At 41.8% G+C, this 21,365-nt stretch overlaps 2 protein-coding genes across 3 annotated transcripts; one reads left to right on the top strand and one right to left on the bottom strand.

The window, feature by feature from the left end:
• Positions 1-12,051: 12,051 nt before the first annotated feature.
• On the bottom strand, positions 12,052-13,945 carry LOC135587554 (protein PSK SIMULATOR 1-like). The gene has a single exon (XM_065079113.1). The coding sequence runs from the start codon at positions 13,760-13,762 to the stop codon at positions 12,344-12,346; it is 1,419 nt and encodes a 472-aa protein (XP_064935185.1). The 5' UTR covers positions 13,763-13,945; the 3' UTR covers positions 12,052-12,343.
• Positions 13,946-18,488: 4,543 nt separating this feature from the next.
• Positions 18,489-20,528, top strand: LOC135584370 (very-long-chain aldehyde decarbonylase GL1-10-like). 2 transcript variants are annotated; one of them, XR_010475910.1, is made up of 6 exons: positions 18,489-18,978; positions 19,318-19,640; positions 19,744-19,891; positions 19,984-20,016; positions 20,228-20,397; positions 20,467-20,528. XR_010475910.1 is itself a non-coding variant. In XM_065079114.1 (5 exons), exons 1-5 carry the CDS (start codon positions 18,649-18,651, stop codon positions 20,297-20,299), a joined length of 906 nt encoding a protein of 301 aa, XP_064935186.1. In that variant the 5' UTR covers positions 18,490-18,648; the 3' UTR covers positions 20,300-20,528. The 2 variants fall into 2 exon arrangements, 1 of the variants encoding a protein (XP_064935186.1); XM_065079114.1 differs by having other exon boundaries at positions 18,490-18,978; positions 20,228-20,528.
• The last annotated feature ends 837 nt before the right edge of the window (positions 20,529-21,365 follow it).

A 21,365-nucleotide genomic window follows, 5' to 3' on the forward strand; every position in this document is an offset into this window, starting at 1 on the left:
GTCGGCAAAGCTCCCGGTGTCGACCATCACTCTCTTGATCTAGGCAATGGTGATCTGGATGGAGATCACCAACGCATCATCATGGTGGGAGCGTTCAACCTCCTCGGTTTCGAAAGTGATTTCGGGCTCAGACTCGAGTCTGGGGCATTTTTCCACCATACTGCAAGTGTAGGTCTTCCTTGCCATCGAGCTACTACCATCAACCATTGGTCCACCGGTAATGATGTCGATTTGTTTCTCGACTGGACCCTAGGGCGTGGAGATGCTTCTCTTGGTTCCTTGAGGTAGCGCCCGAGGTGACCTCTCCAAATCAATTCTTTAATCTGATTTCGAAGGTCGTGGCAATCTTCCGTATCATGGTCGTAGTCCCGATGGAACCTGCAATATTTAGATCGGTCCTTGTGAGTAGCCTTCAAGGGGTTGGGTTGTCGCAAGAGGCCTTTCTCCCTGATCTGGAGAAAGATCTCGGAACAGGACCTGTTCAGAGGCAAAGGCGGGGGCCTCGGGAGTAGCTAATCAGGTTAGTTGGGCCTCATGCGAGGTTGCACTGGTGTTGCTGAAGTTGCTCCTCGGGTCTGCTCCATCCTTGGCCTCTTGCTATCCTTGTGCCTCCCCGCCATTAGGGCTTCGACGATGATGTACTGGTTGGCACGTTGGAGCATCTCGAGGATGGTCATGGGTGGCTTCTTAATCAGTGACCAGAGGAACCTCGAGGGGCTCAAGCCCATCAGAAACGCCTTCATGATCAAAGAAGGATGAGCGTTCGGGAATCCCCGAATTTCAGTGGCAAAGCACGCCACGAATTGGGAGAGCGATTCGTCTTCGCGTTGGGATAATACGAGCAAGGTGGCCATAAAAGGCTTGGGTCACACATTGGCTAGGAAGTTTTGCTCAAACTCTCTCGCGAGCTAGTCAAAGGATGAGATTGAGGATGGGTGTAGTCAGTTGAACCATGTTTGTGTCGGTCCTTTGAAAGTAGTTGGGAATGCCCGACACATCAGGGCATCGGAGGTTCCGTAAAGGGTCATTTGAGCTCGAAACGCAGCGACATGTTCCGTGGGGTCAGAGTCGCCATCGTACATTTCTAATGTCGGTAGCCTAAAGTTGAGCAGCACAGGCTTGTCTTGTATTTCCTAAGCAAATGGGGATCCACCCAAGCTACCTTCACCCATCTCACCACGCGACTTCTGGAATTTGTGTTGGAACTCATCTAGGCGTCGATTGACTATGGACAGTTGGACCTTGAATGAGTCATCCGTCGAGTCCGATGATAAGGTATTGGGCTCGGGGTGGGGTGGAGCAACTTGACAGGATGCGGGCGCGCTCTGTTCGGGGAGGCTTCTCAGGTTTGCTATCTGCTCTCGGGCTTCTTCCATCCTGACTTGTTCCCTGCTCGGCCTTTGCTGTGTCGGGTCGGTTGGGGGAGCTGCTAGGTGCATGATATGTGGAATGAGCTGGATGATCGTTTGCATCATTCCCCCAAGGTTTGTACTTGCTTAGCCAAGCCGAGGAACGCCTCGGGTGAAACCGTCGAGTGTCCTACAGTATATCCGAGGGAGAGAGCCTTGGATCATTGAATAGATGACATCCAGCATCGGGGCCAGGATGACCCCATCCCTGAGGATGGGGAGGGGCTGATCACCGAGTCCAAGAGGGGGGTGATCAGCTGGTAGTTCTCCCTCGGGGTTGTTGAATCTCGAATTTTGATGATAAAATCAATTGATGGGTTAATTGATCTAATCCATATTATTGAGCTAAGTGTGCAGGATTAACTACGATAACCAGAAAACACAAAGCAAGTATACCGGAGTCAAGTTCGATGGACGTTTAAGAGTCCGAAGAATCATCGGAGATGTTGCTGGAACCAATCGAGAAGAAATCGGGAACCTGTCGGAATTTTCGGAAGTTTGCCGAAGAGATCATCGGAGGTTCACGGAGATCACCGAGAAGGCTCGGCTACTCGTTAAAGTCATCACAAGTTCGGGAGCTTGCTGGGAGTTCGTCGGAAGAAGTTCGTCGGAAAGCTCGCCGAAACAAGACTCGACATTCGCGGTTGAAAGCTTGCTTAGGATGTGTTTTTTTGTTATGTAGTTCACTTGTAATTAGGATTAGGATTAAGAGATAATCCTATATCCTGGTTAGGGGCCAACTGGGCCCAAAGTCAGATATGGTTTGGGCTAAAATTAAGCCAAACCAGTGAAATCGAAGAGCCAGGCAGTGGCACCGCCCAGCACCCGAGAGCTGGGCGGTGACACCTCCTTGGCTGGGCGGTTGCACCGTCCAGCACCCGAGCGCTGGGCGGTGGCACCGCTTGGCTGGGCGGTGGCACCTCCAGCACCGGGAACCCAAAGAGAATTCAAATTTTGGAGCCCAAAATTTGAATCCTCTTGAGGCCTATAAATACCCCTCAAATCTCAATTGAGAGAACAACTTTTGAGCAGCAAGTAATTGAGAGAAAAGTGTTAGAAGAGTCTTTGCCTTTCTTGTTTTCATTTGCTAGTGTTCACCTCCTTCTTTCTTGCTGAAATTCTGTAAGAGAGTGAACCGCTTGTAAAAGTTGTAAGAGGGGTATTCACCCTTCCCTTTCAAGAGATTTGCTAGTGGAAGGTGGGAGCCTCATCGAAGAGGGGCCTCGCAAGTGGATGTAGGTCACTTGACCGAACCACTTTAAAAACAGCGTAATCTCTGGTTTGCATTTCATTACTGCTATTTACATTACTGCAAACCCTTTTACTGCTTTATTTCCTCATTACATTTACTGCACAACTTTGCAAATACGCTTTTAAGTTAAGCACTTCCAATTCCGATTTCTTATCGTATGAAAAATTTGTCTAAAACCGAAGTTTTAATCCGCTGCACTAATTCACCCCCCCCCCTCTTAGTGCCGCTCCGAACCTAACAAGTGGTATCAGAGCGAGGTTATCTCTCATATTTGGTTTAATACCCAAGAGGGCCATTCTATTGCACGACCACCTTTGTTTAATGGGTCGGATTACACATATTGGAAGACTCGCATGAGGATCTTCCTCATTTCTATGGACTTTGAGCTTTGGTCTATTGTCGAGAATGGATTTCAAAAATCTTCTCTTCCGATGAGCGAATGGAATGAATCAGAGAAGAAGGTTTTTGCTTTAAATGCAAAGGCTATGAATGCCTTGTTTTGTGCATTAGACAAAAACGAATTTAATCGTGTTTCAATGTGTGATTCGGCTTTTGATATTTGGAGAACTCTTGAGGTCACTCATGAAGGCACTAGCCGAGTGAAAGAGTCCAAAATCAACATCCTTGTGCACTCTTATGAACTTTTCTGAATGAAACCAAGTGAGTCCATTGGAGACATGTACACCCGGTTTACGGATGTCATCAATGGACTCAAAGCTCTTGGTAAAGAATTTACTAACTTTGAATTAGTAACTAAAATCTTAAGATCCCTCCCTAAAAGTTGGGATCCAAAAGTTACGGCCATTCAAGAGGTCAAAGACCTTAAAGCATTCCCTCTTGAAGAGCTCATTGGGTCTCTAATGACCTACGAAATGACATGTCAAGCTCATGACGAGCTCGAGAACCCCCTTCCAAAGAACAGGAAGGATATGGCACTCAAATCACAAGAAGACCACTTGAAAGGAACATCAAGTGATGAGGACAGTGACAATGACATTGCACTTTTGACTCAAAATTTTAAAAAATATTTAAGAAAGAACAAATTTAAAAATAATATAAAAAATAAATTTGAACAAAAAAAGGACCAGTGATTTGCTATGAATGCAAAAAACCGGGACACTACAAGAATGATTGTCCTCAAGCCAAAAAGAGGACATCAAAGAAGAAGGCGCTCAAGGCAACATGGGATGATTCAAGCGCGTCCGAAGAAGAGGAGTCCAACACCGAGCAAGTTGCTCATTACGCGCTAATGGCTTTAGGAGAAGAGGTATGTGATTTATTTAATGAAGATTTATCTTTTGAAGAACTCTCTATCGCTTTTCATGAATTATTTGATGAATGTAGAACTGTTAGCAAGAAGTTAAGTATCTTAAAGAAAGAGCATGCTTTGCTACAAGATAAGTTTGATAGTCTTCAAACTCCTCTATGCTCTAAGTGTGAGCATTTAGAAGCAATAAAAAATGAAAATTTGCTTCTTAAGGAAACCTTAAACAAGTTTAAGGTTGGTAGCAAAGGATTAGATATGATCCTTGCACACAAGGGTCACATCGCAAATAGAAATGGAATTGGATTTGTAAAAGGATTACATCAAAATCCTACCACTTTCATAAAAGGACCTACATTACATGTTTCCTCCTATATGAAATGCAACTTCTATTGCAAATCCGGACATATTGCCTACAAATGTCCATTTAGGAAAATTAGTTCACAAAAATTAATATGGGTTCCTAAAGGAACTATAAAGGATTCAAAAATAAATAACAATGTTAGTGGGTCAATTTTTGAGGCACCCAAAATCAAATGGGTACCTAAAAATCATCCTCTTTTGTAGACAAACCCACAAGCTAGAGCAAGAGATGGTATCTCGATAGTGGATGCTCAAGACATATGACTGGAGATCCATCTCATTTCTCTATGCTCACTAGCAAAGAAGAAGGGTACGTCACCTTCGGAGACAACAACAAAGGCAAAATCATTGGCACGGGAACTATTGGTAACAAATTTAGTTTTTCCATTGATGATGTTTTACTAGTTGATGGATTGAAACATAATCTCTTGAGTATTAGTCAACTATGCGATAAAGGTTATATCGTTAGATTTGAATCAAATATGTGCATTATTGAAAAACCAAATCATAACATGACTATGATTGCTTTAAAGCAAAATAATGTCTATACCATCAATCTTGATGAACTAAGTAATGAAATGTGTTTCTCCGCCGTAAATGATGATGCTTGGCTTTGGCATAGGAGATTAGGCCATGCAAGGATGAAAATAATATCTAAAATCTCATCTCAAGAATTAGTACGAGGGATTCCGAATATAAAGTTTATTAAGAATAAGGTATGCGATGCATGTCAACTAGGCAAACAAATAAAAACAAGCTTCAAACCAAAAACTCAAATTAGCACCACTAGACCGTTACAATTGATCCATTTGGACTTATTTGGACCAATTGATACAACAAGTCTAGGTAGAAGCAAATATGCTTTTGTGATTGTGGATGACTACTCTAGATACACTTAGACCTATTTCTTAGCTCACAAAAGTGATTGCTTCAAGTGCTTCTCTAAATTTTGTAAACTCACTCAAAACGAAAAAGGTTTCATGATTTCATCAATTCGGAGTGATCACGGTGGCGAATTTTAAAACCATGACTTTCAAAATTTTTGTGAAGTTAATAGATACAATCACAACTTCTCCACTCCGAGGAATCCCCAACAAAATGGAGTAGTTGAAAGAAAAAATAGAAACCTACAAGAAATGGCGAGAACTATGTTAAATGAACATAGTTTACCTAAGTATTTTTGGGCCGAAGCCGTAAATACGGCTTGCTACATCATGAATAGAGTCCTATTAAGACCATCCTTATCAAAAACTCCCTATGAATTGTAGAATAACAAAAAACCAAATATTTCCTATTTTAAAGTTTTTGGTTGTAAATGCTTTATTTTGAATGAAAGAGATGTCTTAGGAAAATTTGATGCTAAATCCGATAAAGGCATCTTTCTTGGTTACTCTTCCATTTCTAAGGCTTTTCGGGTTTTTAACAAAAGAACGTTAGTAATAAAAGAGTCTATTCATGTAGTTTTTAATGAAATTTCTAATTTAAAGAAAAATGATTTTGATGATGATCTTAGTTTTGATAATTTGAATTTAAATGAACCTCCTCCTCAAAATAGCAACTTGGATGCAACTTCTTCCGAAATTTCCTTACCTAAGGAATGGAAGTATATAGATGTTCATCCGAAGGAGCTAATTATAGGAGATACATCAAAAGGGGTTCAAACTCGTTCCTCTTTCAAGAATTTTTGTGCTAATGTCATCTTCCTTTCTCAAATTGAACCTAAATGCATTGACGAGGCCATAAAAGATGATTTTTGGGTTATTGCAATGCAAGAGGAATTGAATCAATTTGAGAGGAATAAGGTATGGAAGCTTGTTCCTAGATCAAGTGACCACTTAGTCATAGGTACTAAGTGGGTCTTTAGAAACAAGCAAGACGAAAATGGTATCATGGTTAGAAACAATGCTAGATTAGTGGCCAAAGGTTTCAACCAAGAAGAAGGTATCGATTACGAAGAAACCTTCGCTCCCGTGGCTCGATTAGAAGCCATAAGGATGCTCCTTGCCTATGCTAGTAGCAATAATTTTAAACTATTTCAAATGGATGTCAAAAGTGCTTTCTTGAATGGTTTTATTTCCGAAGAAGTATATGTCGAACAACCTCCCGGATTTGAAAATTTTCTTCTTCCTAATCATGTATTCAAATTGACTAAGGCCCTCTATGGCTTGAAACAAGCTCCTAGAGCTTGGTATGAAAGGCTTAGTTCCTTTCTTATTTTAAATAATTTTACTAAAGGCAAGGTTGATACTACATTGTTTATTAAACATTTTGAAAATAATTTTCTTATTATACAAATTTATGTTGATGATATTATTTTTGGCTCTTCGGATGAATCACTATGTGAATCATTTGCCAAATGTATGAGTCTTGAATTTGAAATGAGTTTAATGGGTGAATTAACTTTCTTTTTGGGATTACAAATCAAACAACTTAGTGATGGTATATTTCTTAACCAATCTAAATATACATTAGAATTGTTAAAATGATTTAACATGGATAATTCAAAAGCAATAAACGCCCCTATGAGCACTGCGACTAAGTTAGATATGGATGAAAATAGTGAAAATTTTGATCAAAAAACATATAGGGGAATGATATGTAGTCTACTCTACCTCACCGCGAGTAGACCGGATATTATGTTTAGTTTAGGACTTTGTGCTAGGTTTCAATCTAATCCTAAATTATCTCATCTTAAGAGTGTTAAAAGAATATTTAGGTATCTTAAAGGAACTCCAAATTTAGGATTGTGGTATCCAAAATCTGAAAAATTCGATCTAATAGCTTATGCATATGCCGATTTTGGCGGATGCAGGATAGATAGAAAAAGTACATCCGGAACATGCCAATTTTTAGGACATGCACTTGTTTCTTGGACTTCCAAGAAACAAAATTCAGTTGCACTATCTACGGCGGAAGCCGAATACATTGCTGCAAGTGCATGTTGTGCACAAGTTGTTTGGATGAAAAATACATTAGAAGATTATAGAATTCACTTTAAAAACATTCCCATAAAATGTGATAATACTAGTGCCATATGTCTTACTAAAAATCCAATTCAGCACTCTAACTAAGCACATCGACGTTAGGCATCATTTCATACGCGATCATGTCCTTAACAATGATGTTGTTCTAGAATTCATTGACACAAAGCATCAATTAGCAGATATATTTACAAAAGCTTTGAACGAAGATCAATTTGAATTCATTAGAAGGGAATTAGGTATGTTAAATTGTCCCAAAGAATAAATGTGTTTGAATGGATTTTCCGTAAAGTTTTTCATTCTCTCTGAAAGATTTTATGATTTTATGAATCTCGAAATTGATTTTGATGGCTTGATCAAGATTAATGATTTTATGAATCTCGAAATTGATTTTGATGGCTTGATTATGAGTTTCAAGTTGACAATTTGAATGAGTTTGTATTCGAATTATGATCTTGACTTATTGGAGTTACTACTTGAATTTTTTAATCACGATCTCTTCCTTGTACACCTATAATTTTTTATTATAGAAAGAAGAGATTTAATAAAATGGATGAATGTTGAATTTTCCTTTATGATGAACTCGACATAAACATTTTAGCATACTTAATTTTGGATGATAAAATTTTTGTATGATCAATGTTATAATCACAAATTATGTGCTTCAAGTCTCATTCCCTTTTTGTTGATGACAAAGGGGGAGAAAAGTGATGACTTGTACCATATTGAAAGCATGACTTATATAAAAATTGATTGATCCTTGAGAATGTCTTATATGCCTTGCAAAATCCTTGAGAATATCACAAGATTGATTGATCATATTGAAAGCATGCCTTACATCTATATCATGAAATTCATGTTGAAAATATTTATCTCCTATCATAGTAAAAATCGTCCCATATCATTTGACTTATGATTTTCATCGAAGTTTCGCATTTACTATTGCTTAATGAGAATAACGATAAGTTCTACGGTTAGAACTTATCGGTTTATGCTTGAATTCAATGGATGAAATTAAGTGTTTTCATCTTCTCATAATATGGCATATAGATAGGGGGAGTTATGTTTAACTCCGTCATCAATTGATTGTCATCATAAAAAAGGGGGAGATTGTTGAATCTCGAATTTTGATGATAAAATCAATTGATGGGTTAATTGATATAATCCATATTATTGAGCTAAGTGTGCAGGATTAACTACGATAACCAGAAAACACAAAGCAAGTATACCGGAGTCAAGTTCGATGGACGTTTAAGAGTCCGAAGAATCGTCGGAGATGTTGCCGGAACCAATCGAGAAGAAATCGGGAACCTGTCGGAATTTTCGGAAGTTCGCCGAAGAGATCGTCGGAGGTTCACGGAGATCACCGAGAAGGCTCGGCTACTCGTTAAAGTCATCACAAGTTCGGGAGCTTGCTGGGAGTCCGTCGGAAGAAGTTTGTCGGAAAGCTCGCCGAAACAAGACTCGACATTCGCGGTTGAAAGCTTGCTTAGGATGTGTTTTTTTGTTATGTAGTTCACTTGTAATTAGGATTAGGATTAAGAGATAATCTTATATCCTGGTTAGGGGCCAACTGGGCCCAAAGTCAGATATGGTTTGGGCTAAAATTAAGCCAAACCAGTGAAATCGAAGAGCCAGGCGGTGCTGGGCGGTGGCACCGCCCAGCACCCGAGAGCTGGGCGGTGACACCTCCTTGGCTGGGCGGTTGCACCGTCCAGCACCCGAGCGCTGGGCGGTGGCACCTCCAGCACCGGGAACCCAAAGAGAATTCAAATTTTGGAGCCCAAAATTTGAATCCTCTTGAGGCCTATAAATACCCCTCAAATCTCAGCTGAGAGAACAACTTTTGAGCAGCAAGTAATTGAGAGAAAAGTCTTAGAAGAGTCTTTGCCTTTCTTGTTTTCATTTGCTAGTGTTCACCTCCTTCTTTCTTGCTGAAAATCTGTAAGAGAGTGAACTGCTTGTAAAAGTTGTAAGAGGGGTATTCACCCTTCCCTTTCAAGAGATTTGCTAGTGGAAGGTGGGAGCCTCATCGAAGAGGGGCCTCGCAAGTGGATGTAGGTCACTTGACCGAACCACTTTAAAAACAGCGTAATCTCTGGTTTGCATTTCATTACTGCTATTTACATTACTGCAAACCCTTTTACTGCTTTATTTCCTCATTACATTTACTGCACAACTTTGCGAATACGCTTTTAAGTTAAGCACTTCCAATTCTGATTTCTTATCGTACGAAATATTTGTCTAAAACCGAAGTTTTAATCCGCTGCACTAATTCACCCCCCCTCTTAGTGCCGCTCCGAACCTAACAGGGGTGACCTCCTGCGGGGTGTTCCTACGACATTGGTCCTCCTTCTAGCACCATAAATATTGATGAACTGATGCATCGTGGCTGGTGAGTCAGCTCGGCTTGGTCCTCGGGTCGATGTCGAGAGGCTACGATCGGTTGAATGGAGTACCGAGGTTGATCACGCCCATAGGTCGTAGGCTCCCGACATCAATATAATTTCAGAAACGTAGTATATAAGCCCCTCCCATCAAGTTTGAGTTAATAGTTGTTAGAGTTTCCTTACGTGACATGCTGACTTATAATAAATAATTAATACAATAAAACATGTAGTTTAAGTTTATAAGATGATTAAGGTTCATCTTGTCGAGGAAGAGGAAGCGAGGGAGGTCATAGTGACGAACGAAGGCTGAGAGGTAGAGGTAGGAGAGATCGAAGGCGAAGGTGAGAGAAAATTGGACTATCATGTCATAGGCACGATGGGTGAGGACATACGCAAGGATGAAGTATGAGGCAATGGAGATGAAGACACTTATGAGGAGATAGAGGGGCCAAGAGACCTCTACGTGCCTAGCGTCGGACTAATCAACGCATATCTATTTGAGGCAAGACTGAAAGCTCCTAAGCTTGTCGTCAACGTGGGAGAGGCTGCATGTGTATGACGCCCTGTTAGGCAATAGCGACTTGGTGCTGCTACTAGTGGTCACTTCCATAACAATGCCTCCTCCGGCCATTGATGGTAGTCTCAATTTAAAAAAAAAAATAAATTACATATGTAATTATATTAATGGTTTATTATGAGTTAGCATGTAAACAAGACTCTAACATCTATTTAACTTAGACCGAGATGGGCTTATATGTTATGTTTTTAAAAATATATGGGTTATTTTAAATATGAATAAATCATAAGGGTTTAAGTGGTCCATGACTAAAATCATGGGAGCTAAAATGGACTTTAATCCTTTTTTAACCTTCAATTATACATGTCATTATATTAATGATTTATTATGGGTTAACATACCATGTAAACAAACTTTAATATTTGTTAACTCAGATTTGACAATAGAGATTTATATACTATATTTTTCAAAATATACGAGTTATTTTAGACATGAATAAACCATAAAGGCTTTAAGTGATCCATAATCGAAATCACGTGGGTTAAAATGGATCTTAACTTTTTTTAAACTTAAATTATATATATTATTATATTAATGATTTATTGTGAATCAATTTGTCACGTACGCATACTCTAACGTTTGTTAACTCAGATTTGACGAAAAAAATTTATATACTATTTTTTTAAAAATATATGGATTGTTTTAGATACAAATAAATTATAAGGACTTTAAGTAGTTCATTAAAACCATGAATCTTAACTATAAAAAATAAAAGATATATAATCGATCATAAGTGATGAAAAAGAGATTATGGAGAAAATAATAATAATAATAATAATAATAATAATAATAATAATAATAATAATAATAATAATAATAATAATAATAATAATAATAATAATATTAATAATAATTGATGGGTCATGAATAGTAAAATTATATTTATTATTTTGGAGGTTGCGTGAATCAAACTTCTATATAAAAGTTTTTTAAGGATTTAAAGGTATTGATATTAAAATGATCGACTTGGACGTAACCTCCAACCGACACAATATTTAGTAGCCGGAAATCTCCTTAGTAAAAGTCCGTAATCTTCTCCTACCCAATAATGTGTCAATACATAAATGAGACCGCACGACACACTTTTAATTACGGGCCAGTCTGCTGACTCATTAGGATAGAATGGCTCCACTTTTAGCGTGTGACTTGTTCTATAAAGGCCAACCCCATGACTTACGATTGCTGCTCTCTTTCAGATTCCATTCCACACTCATGCCTTACGGTAACAGAAAAGACGAAATAAATTATTATGATTAGGAAAGTCACAGCCGAGACATCAATATTTACATACGATCTATTATATCCTGATTTTGTGTATAGTTTAATCGCTAAAATATATTGGAAAATCTGATGCAGTCTCTGTCTTCTCTCTTCTCGTTGAAGTCTCCCATCCCAGGAAGAAATAGAAGAAAAGAAAGGCCAGCTGAGAAGCAGCTGCTGGTGGCCACAATGATCCAATGCAGCACTCGGTGGCTGCAGGTGGGGAAAGGCCGGTCGGACGCCATCGAGCGAGCGAGCAGCATGTGATGGATTCGCCATGATTGCGTCCACTGACTCCCATGTGTTGCGGGGGCTAAAAAACTCCCTCCCCTTCTCGGCCCGGAGTCGAATACCTTGCGAGCATAAGACAAAACCACTCTACCAACGTGTATTCTAAATGCGTAAAACTAGTCATCGTAGGTACACGATCCGTCTCCTTAGTGGCCTGGTGCAGGAGAGGTTGAGCGAACAGCGTGTGAGCGATCGATGGATTATGTGCAACAAGCAGAAACAGAGTCGTAGGCAAAGAGGGAGGAGAAGGCAAACCCCTGTCAATTAACAAGTGCAGAATTCTGAACAGAGTCGAACACTATTTCATTCACCGTCAGGTCATCTTGTACTCCATCATCTTCATGAAGTTAAACAAACAAACAAACAATAGAAGGAGAAGAAGGAAAGCTCTGCATGTTAGTTTGGACATTGCAGAGAACACCAGATAAGAAGGAGAACGAACGGTTCCTTCCTATACGGACTTCCTCAACTGCAGCCTTTCAAGTATTCGATGGCACCATATATCGTCCTCAAACTCAAACCAGGTAAAGATGAACACATGGAAGCATTCCGTCGTTTACTGTTGGAGTGCTCCGTGATCTGCGGCAAACGCCAGGGCGCTCATCTCCATCTCGAACCGCCACAGATAATTGAGCCCCACCAGCAGCTCCGTGACGGCGGCCTCTACCTTCTCCCTGTCGGCGAAGTAGAGCGTCTGCAGCAGGAGCACGTTGGCCCTGGGCGCCGCCGCGCTCCGCCGCTCGAAGCTCAGCTCCCCCTGCCACCTTATGGTGTCGTGCGCCACCGGCCCCAACCACTCTGCGATCCGCGCCAGCGCCGCCCTCCATTCGGCGGCCAGGCCAACGTCCCGCGCCACTGCCTGCGCCACCCCCCTCAGCCTCGCCCGCAGCTGACACCTCACGCTCGCCGGCAACATCCCGTACAGGTCGTTCCTGGCGTCCGCCCCCACCGCCCTCGGCGACCGGATCATCTTCTCCAGCACTATGATCAAGTTGGCATAGAGCAGCGCCAGCGCCGCCGCGCCCAGCGTCGACGGCGGCGGCACCAGCATCGACGAGCCGGTCTCGAAGAAGCCTCCTTGCTCGTGCTTCGACGGGAGCAGCGGTGGCCCCGACAAAAACTTCGAAGGCGGCGAAACCGTGTCGGAGGACGGGTACACAGCAGCGGATCCCGACAGGCTTCGAGGCAAGGGATACGACTCGCTGCCGACGCGGAAGATGTGCTTGATTCTGGTGACCACCGTGAATGCGGACCGGCCCAGAAGCGACACCACGGCGTCGAACGTGCAGCTCCAAAGAGACGTTTGTTTCAGGTACTTGACCTGCTGCTTCTGCCAGAAGATCTTCTGCTGGATCTCGGCCACCATGGCGAGCCTACTCGTCGACATGCTCCGGTTGCACTCGCCACCGCAGTGCACGATCTTTCTGAGGCTGTGCTCCGTCTCTGATAGTTGGTCCATCTCCTTGTAGAGCGCGACCGTCGACGCCACGTACCGATCCATTTTCCTGGCCTTCGACTCCATCTCCTTCCATCCCATGACCCACCGATTGGCATCGTGGCCAAAGTCGGAGAATTCCTTGAATCCTCCGCTAAATCCTCGCAGAGCCGGATCGACGCATCGCTGGCTCAGCATGGAGACCGATTCGGCGACGAGGCGGAGCGACTCGACCAGCTCAGCGCACGCGAGGCCGAGGAGGAACGAGTCGTCGTCGGAGACGATCTTCCTGATGCCGGGCAGTGCGATGGTGTCGTTGCGGAGGCGGGCGAGTTGCGCGTCGGATAGTGAGCGCCACAGGTGGATCAACTTAGACATGAGGCCGGCGATCTCGAAGGCGAGGATGCCAACGGTGGCCCTCTTTCGGTCCAGCGCGGAGTCGGCGGCGTCGGCGTTCATGGTCGATCGGACGGACTCGAGCCCGGTGAAGATGGCCGATTTCACTCTGCTCAGCCATGAGTCTAACGCCATGGTACTCATGCTAGCTCAAGGGAATAAAATGGCAAAGCAGAACTGGGTTATATCTTTTTAGAGAGAGAGAGAGAGAGAGAGAGAGGAGGGGTTGCAGGGTCGATGGGTGAACAAATAAGAGCAGCGAGCAAAAAGCTACTTCCTCGCTGTGTTCGATCATGGCCTGTTGAAAGCCAACAAGCACGGAGGAATGGAGAGGCAACCGAGCATATAAATAGCGTGAAGACTTAGCTTTTCCTTTTGACTCGATGCAGATACCCACTCGTCACCATTTCCATCATTAGTAAGCTGTGGAGTTAAGATCCACAGCAACGAATACTTGTGAGGCTAAACACCTTCACCTTTGACTTCCACGCATCTCCACCGCGTTGTTGCTTCGATACAGAAGGAGGGGATCTATATTTTAGTGAAGGTCAAACAAGGGGTCAATCATCATCAGTCCCCCAAACACAATAGAATGTTCTTGGCATTTTCTAATGAATTCAAACATACCAAATGGAGTGTTCTATCTGATAAGGCGTTTATTAGCACCAAAATTCTTCTCACCCATCACTACTCGATTATGCCAACATGGCTACTTATTAACTTGGTGTCGGTGCTCTCATGGAATGTTGTCCTCGTATCCCAAGATTCCACGATTAGGTGCTTTGTGATAGACATCAGTACCCAAAGTATAGCAAAGCAATGCCATGATGTTTTTCTATGTAGAGCCATATGCCACATGGCATATAATAAGTTCACATCCAAATCCGGCCAAAATATTAAGTTCGATTTAAGATCAAATGAACGATGGTGGGCTGATTTAATCTTATTTATAGTTATAGCCACCGTGGAAGTGATAAATGTTTATCTGATTTCTGAGGTCAAAATAAGAGAATGAGAGGATAGGGTTGACCATTGGGCAGTCCACCAATTGAGATCCGTTTGACCCACAAAACCAGCATCCATGACGTGATCCTTGGAACTCATACTGCTCACACGAAATATCTCCCTAGTAACCCTGTGGCATCCGTCGAACGACAGTTGACTCATCAGATGCGGATGAAACTGTGTTCTACCAGTTGCTGACCACGGCTTTGACTTTTCCTTACGTAGTTTGGAGTTTGAACAGCATTAAGATTAGAAGATAGACACAGATCTCCATGTTTCTGAGACACAGCTACGTACGTCATATATAATGGTCCACGTACCAAAGCCATATGGAAACTACGTGCAGGCGACTGTATGGGAATATGGAGCAGAACACACCGTGGTGTTTATGGAAGCATTTGCTGACCGATAGCTGGATTGAAATGGATGTGAGAGTTGACAAAGGGATAAAGGCTTGGGTTTTGGAAATCCAGGTGGATCAATGGTGACAGGCCGAAGTGGCCTGCCGGCTCCATACACCTCGACGTCAACCAGCAACTTCCGAAGAAGAGGCAGCGCATGCAGTGGAGGAGACTGCTGCAGCTTTAGAAGAATAGGCAGCGCATGCAGTGGAGGAGGAGGAAAACAAAAGAAGGGAAGAATAGGCAGCGCATGCGGTGGAGGCGGAGGAAAAGAAAAGAAGGTTTCGGGTGGAGGAATCCCTCCCCCCGCGCCGCCCCGCCCACCTTCTTCTTCGTGCAAGAACACGGTCGCCTCCACTCGATGCCGGTGGCGGGATATGGTCCGCATTGACGCAGACGTTGGTGACCATTACTCGGATCCCACCATGAAGGAGATCTGGTATTCGATCAATTCGAGCTAGTGCATGTGAGAGTGGGATATAATGATGAGAAGACTGACCACCTCCCCATGACTTCATTCTGAGGCTCTTTAAAGCCCTTGACGGCTTGCACGCACAGATGAAAGGGAGATGGGGACGTGCTACCCTTTAGGCGGACAATACAGCAAAGAGATGGGACCATACTGCTTGTTGAATGTCTATAACAAGCTGCTTAGCCGGGGAAAACCTTCTCCTCCTCCTCCTCCACAGTTTTGGCAATCAAAGGTATGCGTGCAGACGGACCGGACACTGGTGAGATCGAAGAGCAAGACAAATGAGCTTGACCAGAACCCTCAGAACGTAGACGGAGTCCAAAGGAATGAATGATGCATGGAATAGACTGTGAAACCTAACAAAACAAAGAGCCCGGATGGTCGATGACATGAGTGGCACCTTACAGAACAATACCGGTGGATTTTAAGGAAGTCTCAACTCGTCTATGCTCTGATCGCAGAAATGAGAAAAGAAGGGAGGAGCCTAATTTCTTCTGGTGAAGAGTTATGGGGGTGCAAATCTACGGAGGCTTCAGCTGATAATATCATCGTATTCTTGATCTATAATAATTTAAATTTTAAATATATTCCTCATGATAGTTTAATCTTACACAAGTAATATAACACTACAAACATCAACAATAAGGTTGATTTTCTAACTAATTTTACTAGAGTTCATGTCTCGCAACTTCCACACTTTCTCCGGCCATACTTGATGTCTCCGTACATAATTCCGAGAGCATTACTTAATGTCTCTCACCATCCATACGTCCAATCAGAAGGCTATCTGTTTCCATTCTCTCTCCGGCCAAACTCCAATGAACACACATACATAATTCCTTCGATATAGGTGACCTTCTATATTTAAGCTCTCTCTCTCATAATTCTTTCGATATAGGTGACCTTCTATATTTAAGCTCTCTCTCTCTCTCTCTCTCTCTCTCTCTCTCTCTCTCTCTCTCTCTCTCTCTCTCTCTCTCTTCTATACGTATATATCCTAAAAAAATCTAAGAACCTCCATGCATGTAATTGTCATTGAAACTTTAAATGACACTAATATCCTTTAAATACTTAATCATGTTCAAATAATCTAATATTTACTATCATTAGTCATAACTAAATCGATTTTTTTTATTTTAAAGAAAAACTCGTTAATTAATCAAGATTCACACGGTTCAATAGATGTGTGTGTGTGCGTGTGTGTGTGTGTGTGTGTGTGAGAGAGAGAGAGAGAGAGAGAGAGAGAGAGAGAGAGCTCCCAAGTCCCCATTGGCCAAAAGAAGTAGAATATGTGGTAGGCAAAAATTTCTTTACCGAATCCTTAATTACTTAACATAATGACGGATGACCTGCCCATCTCAAAAGTATTGGTCTGATGGTATGGTATATTAGATCCATTTATTAGGATTAAAATCTTTATCTACTTTTTTTTTTACTAAAGCCTAATGTTTCAAAATTTTATTCAATAAATTTTATATTATATATTTATTTATTTATTTATTTAAGGATAAGTGGGATGGTGATATTCGAGTACATAAGACTTTATAATAAACAATCAAGATATTTACTAACCGAGTTAATTATTATTTTTAAAAATATGTCGAGTTTCAACCTATAAAATTTAGTAAGCAACTTAGCACGTCACTATCCGATCAATGTTTTAGGTATAAAAACACATGATGTTAGTATATCGGTTGATATATCTAATGTCGATACTCAAAAATTTAATCGGATGAATATTTATCATTTATCAACATCGGATGGGCGAAACTTTATTCAATAAATTTCACGCTTAAAATACTGTTTTAATGGTTGGAATTTAAGAACTTTATTGCACAGACGCATCCCTTTTCTTAGCTGCCAACCATGAATAGACTTAATTGCATTAACTTTAATATAACATTATAATAAGGAGCGTTTAATACGCGAAGAGGTAATGACTATTTTGTGCGTTATCGTCGAATCAGCTTGAAGAACTAACGGATAAATAAGAGGCCAGCAATCGATGCATCTCAATAAATACGTTTCCTTCGACAAGAAGAAAGAAAAGAGTGATGATGGATGAGAGACGATTAATGATATCCCACACCGACTCTTATCGAACAACTTATAGCCCATTCCCATCACATGCTCATAATTAGACAATCTATACATGAGTTGCATGACCTATCACCTAACTTGTCCGAACTACTACGAATAATAATAATAATAACAAACGATCAATCCTAACTAACAATATAAGTTTTTTTTTAAAAAAAAAATAACGTGCTCTCTTAATTCAGTTTGAACTTAATTATCGGAGTTCGAAAATCACGTATCTTAGAAACAAAAGAAAAAGAATGGGACATCTTTTTTCATGATTTGTATAAATCAAGTCTATGTTAAGATATTCGAGTTGATCAGTGCATTATTATCGACGTGATACATCTTAAGTTTGAGTCTACTTCATTTGATATAATAATTTTTTTTATTTTCTTTAAACTCACAAGCTTTAATCTATCAAACTTTTTTTTAGGGTAATAGGTTATACACACTATATGCGATGTCTGTGAGAGTTATTATTAAGAGTATACGTCTACTAATTATTTTGATAATATAATCATGATGGAAGTATATATATATAATGCCATGACACGCGCTAGTACAGTGTCAATCTCTTCAATAAACGACTAAGACTGGTGCTGATTTAATTACTTGTACTACGGCTCGACATGGTAGTATGGCATGCCATGACACGCTACGTGCTGTAATCTCTGGATCTTAAATGAAGGTTGTGATCCGTTGTCAATCGTCATCTGTTTTCCTACAGGCAATTGCCCATGTTGGAGCTAAAAATATCACAAGAAAGCAGTGGAGGGATCGGCTCTTCCACGATGTGGTCGCCCTACAGCAACGTCATTTGAGGAGGAAGAGAGATAGAGTTCGTCTCTCTGTAGTCAACCTCAACTTGCCTAACAAGCACTGCTCCTTTTCCTCTTACGTGGAGCTGCCAGGAATCGAGACATTGACGCCCTAGTGCAATCAAGGAGGGTGGGTGGATAGTGTTCGGACGCCATGCCTGCATATATGTGCAGGAAGAAGATCTGTTAGAGGCATCACCATTCCACCTCCCCTTCCTTATCTCCTTCCCCGTAGCTTTGGCCTCCGCCACCATGCTGCCGTTCGCAAGCATCAGCGAGGCGGAGGCGGCACTGGGGAGGAACCTGACTTCGGCGGAAACGGTTTGGTTCCAGTACTCCGCCGGGATGCATGACTTCTGGCTCTACGCCCACAACATCGTCTTCATCCTCCTGGTCTACACTCTGGCGCCGCTCCCCGTGGCCTTGGTGGAGCTGATGCGCCCCAAGGCCATCCACAGGTACAAGCTCCAGCCGAAGATCCACGTCCCCGTCGCCGACGTCCTCAGGTGCTACAGGAACGTCGTCAAGACCTTCGTCTTTGCCGTCGGTCCTCTGCAGCTCTTCTCCTTCCCCACCATCAAGGTGCATAGGCCTTCATGCACCTCGATTCAATTTCTTGCATGCGTAAATATGTTTATGATTTGAATCGTGTCTCAAAAATAACTGGAGAGTGAGCGCATGTGATCTGTTCTAGAGGATTGTAAGGTAGCATTGTGGCCACCATCTCTCTAAGAAGCTTCACCTCGATCATAAGTCCATCTGGAGGAAGATGCTGTTGTGTGGTGAGTGAGTGTGTGAGCCATTGGCTAACTTGTCCGGGAAAGGGGATTATGTAGGGCCGAAGGGTTAGCCGATGACCATCACCCGCGTGGGTGCGTCACATCTTCTAGCTCTCTGACGTATGATTGGGGAAGGTTGCAGTGGTGGGGGATTCGGTTGGGGCTGCCGCTGCCTTCGGCGTGGGAGGTGGCGGCGCAGCTGGGCGTGTACTTCGTGGTGGAGGACTACTTCAACTACTGGCTCCACCGGGCGCTGCACTGCCGGTGGGGCTACGAGCACGTCCACAGGGTGCACCACGAGTTCACGGCGCCCATCGGGTTCGCGGCGCCGTACGCCCACTGGGCCGAGGTCCTCATCCTGGGGCTGCCCGCCTTCCTCGGCCCCGCCATCGCCCCCGGCCACATCCTCACCTTTTGGCTCTGGTTCGTGCTCCGCCACATCGAAGCCATCGAGATACACTGCGGGTACCCCTCTCTCTCTCTCTCTCTCTCTCTCTCTCTCTCTCCGGCCTTGACATTCGTCTCCGTTTCACTCGGCATTTTCCCCTGACATGGTGGGATGTGGCAGCTACGACTTCCCTCGAACCCCTACCAAGTACATCCCGTTCTACGGAGGAGCAGAGTTCCATGATTACCATCACTACGTAGGAGGGCAGAGTCACAACAACTTTGCATCGGTCTTCACCTACTGTGACTACATATATGGGACTGATAAGGTTATTTAGCACCATCTGTTCATCGTCTAAACCTGCACATTTCACATGCAAACAAGTGGTGAATTAATTTGCCTCCGCCTTGACAATTGCAGGGATACAGATATCACAAAGCAGTGTCTGTGAAGGTAAATAATCATGTGTGTTTCCTAGCCAAAATCTGTACATGTTGCAGCTGAAACTTTAAATTTCCAAGTGACGCAGTGGTGGATTCAAATTTCTGTCCCCCATAAAGACACTCTACTGATGAGTTTGAGCATTTAGATTGTCTTGATAATTTGTTTCAAGCAATGTATACATTTATCTATCTCTTGTTGACTCACTGTTTCATGTTAACAGCTGCTGAGGGAGCAGAGTGATGCAGATAAGCAGCATGGGGAAATGACGGACATGAGTGGCAAGCGCGATTAAGAAGGATGGCTTACCTTTGCTCCTCTGCTCCCATGCAAAAAAAAGCTGTGTGTTCGTAGCAGCATGTTGATATCGAGGGAAGCTTTTGCACTCATGAAGTGAGCTTTCGCTGGTGATTTTACAGTTCATGATGAACACTACTTATGCTAATGTTTGTTTTGTGGCAGTGATTGGAATGCATGTAGCAATGAACACTCTACTCGGGTTTTCTTGCAAAGTTTGATTATAAGCATACTTGTCATCGTAAATCTAATCGCTACTGTCATTAATTTCCGTCTAGAAAACTCAGATTAATCATTTATAAATATGATTACCATTAATTTATTTAAGTTGACTTTTTAATAATCCTAAAATATAATTGTGATGCGGTAATCCCTCACAAACTTGATGTAACCAAACCCACGAGCCTCACAAATCCATACTGCCAGAGAGAATGTTATTTGATGTAGTTAGTTGATAGCACTGAGGACAATTGCTGCGTTACCGGTGATGATGGATCTTAAGATGGTATGATTTGCATACTTCGAAGGAAATTGAGAAAGTCTTTTATCTGACATAAAGTTTTGTGTATGCATATATCACGATATTTACTCTTTAAATATATAATTCTTTTAATCATCGTATTGTCCATTGAAGTGGATCTCTCGTTATAACTTTAATCATCCTTCTAAATGATTAAAGTTACATTTGGAAACATATTTATATGTTTCCAAATGAATGTGCGGTTGTAAAATACCTTAAGTGTTTGGTAAATAATATATGAAAAAATATATTTTAAATATGCATTGATGTAGATTTTGTTTTGGTCAAAATGTATTCAAAAGTCCATTAAATATTTTATAATAAATTTATCTATCTAATATTTTAAATATTTATTCAAAATTGAATATATATTTAAATAAAATAATAAAAATAAATAAAATAAAGTTTTATTTTTATTTTAAATATAAACCATATTGATTTATCACAGGTTATATTTAGAATTTTAAAAAATTATATTTGTATCATGTAAATACTAAAATACTAGCATTTAATTATTTTTAATGTAGTATCTAAGCCAGATATA

This window comes from Musa acuminata, chromosome BXJ1-8 (assembly GCF_036884655.1).
Source record: "Musa acuminata AAA Group cultivar baxijiao chromosome BXJ1-8, Cavendish_Baxijiao_AAA, whole genome shotgun sequence".
NCBI classification, from domain to species: domain Eukaryota; kingdom Viridiplantae; phylum Streptophyta; class Magnoliopsida; order Zingiberales; family Musaceae; genus Musa; species Musa acuminata.

What these genes read in the sequence shown, in the direction of transcription:
- LOC135587554 (XM_065079113.1), bottom strand. Translation starts at nt 13,762, where the DNA reads ATGAGTACCATGGCGTTAGACTCATGGCTGAGCAGAGTGAAATCGGCC.
- LOC135584370 (XM_065079114.1), top strand. Translation starts at nt 18,649, where the DNA reads ATGCTGCCGTTCGCAAGCATCAGCGAGGCGGAGGCGGCACTGGGGAGG. An exon ending in GCCATCGAGATACACTGCGG is followed by an intron (nt 19,641 to 19,743) that starts GTACCCCTCTCT and finishes GGGATGTGGCAG; the next exon opens with CTACGACTTCCCTCGAACCC. An exon ending in ACATATATGGGACTGATAAG is followed by an intron (nt 19,892 to 19,983) that starts GTTATTTAGCAC and finishes TGACAATTGCAG; the next exon opens with GGATACAGATATCACAAAGC.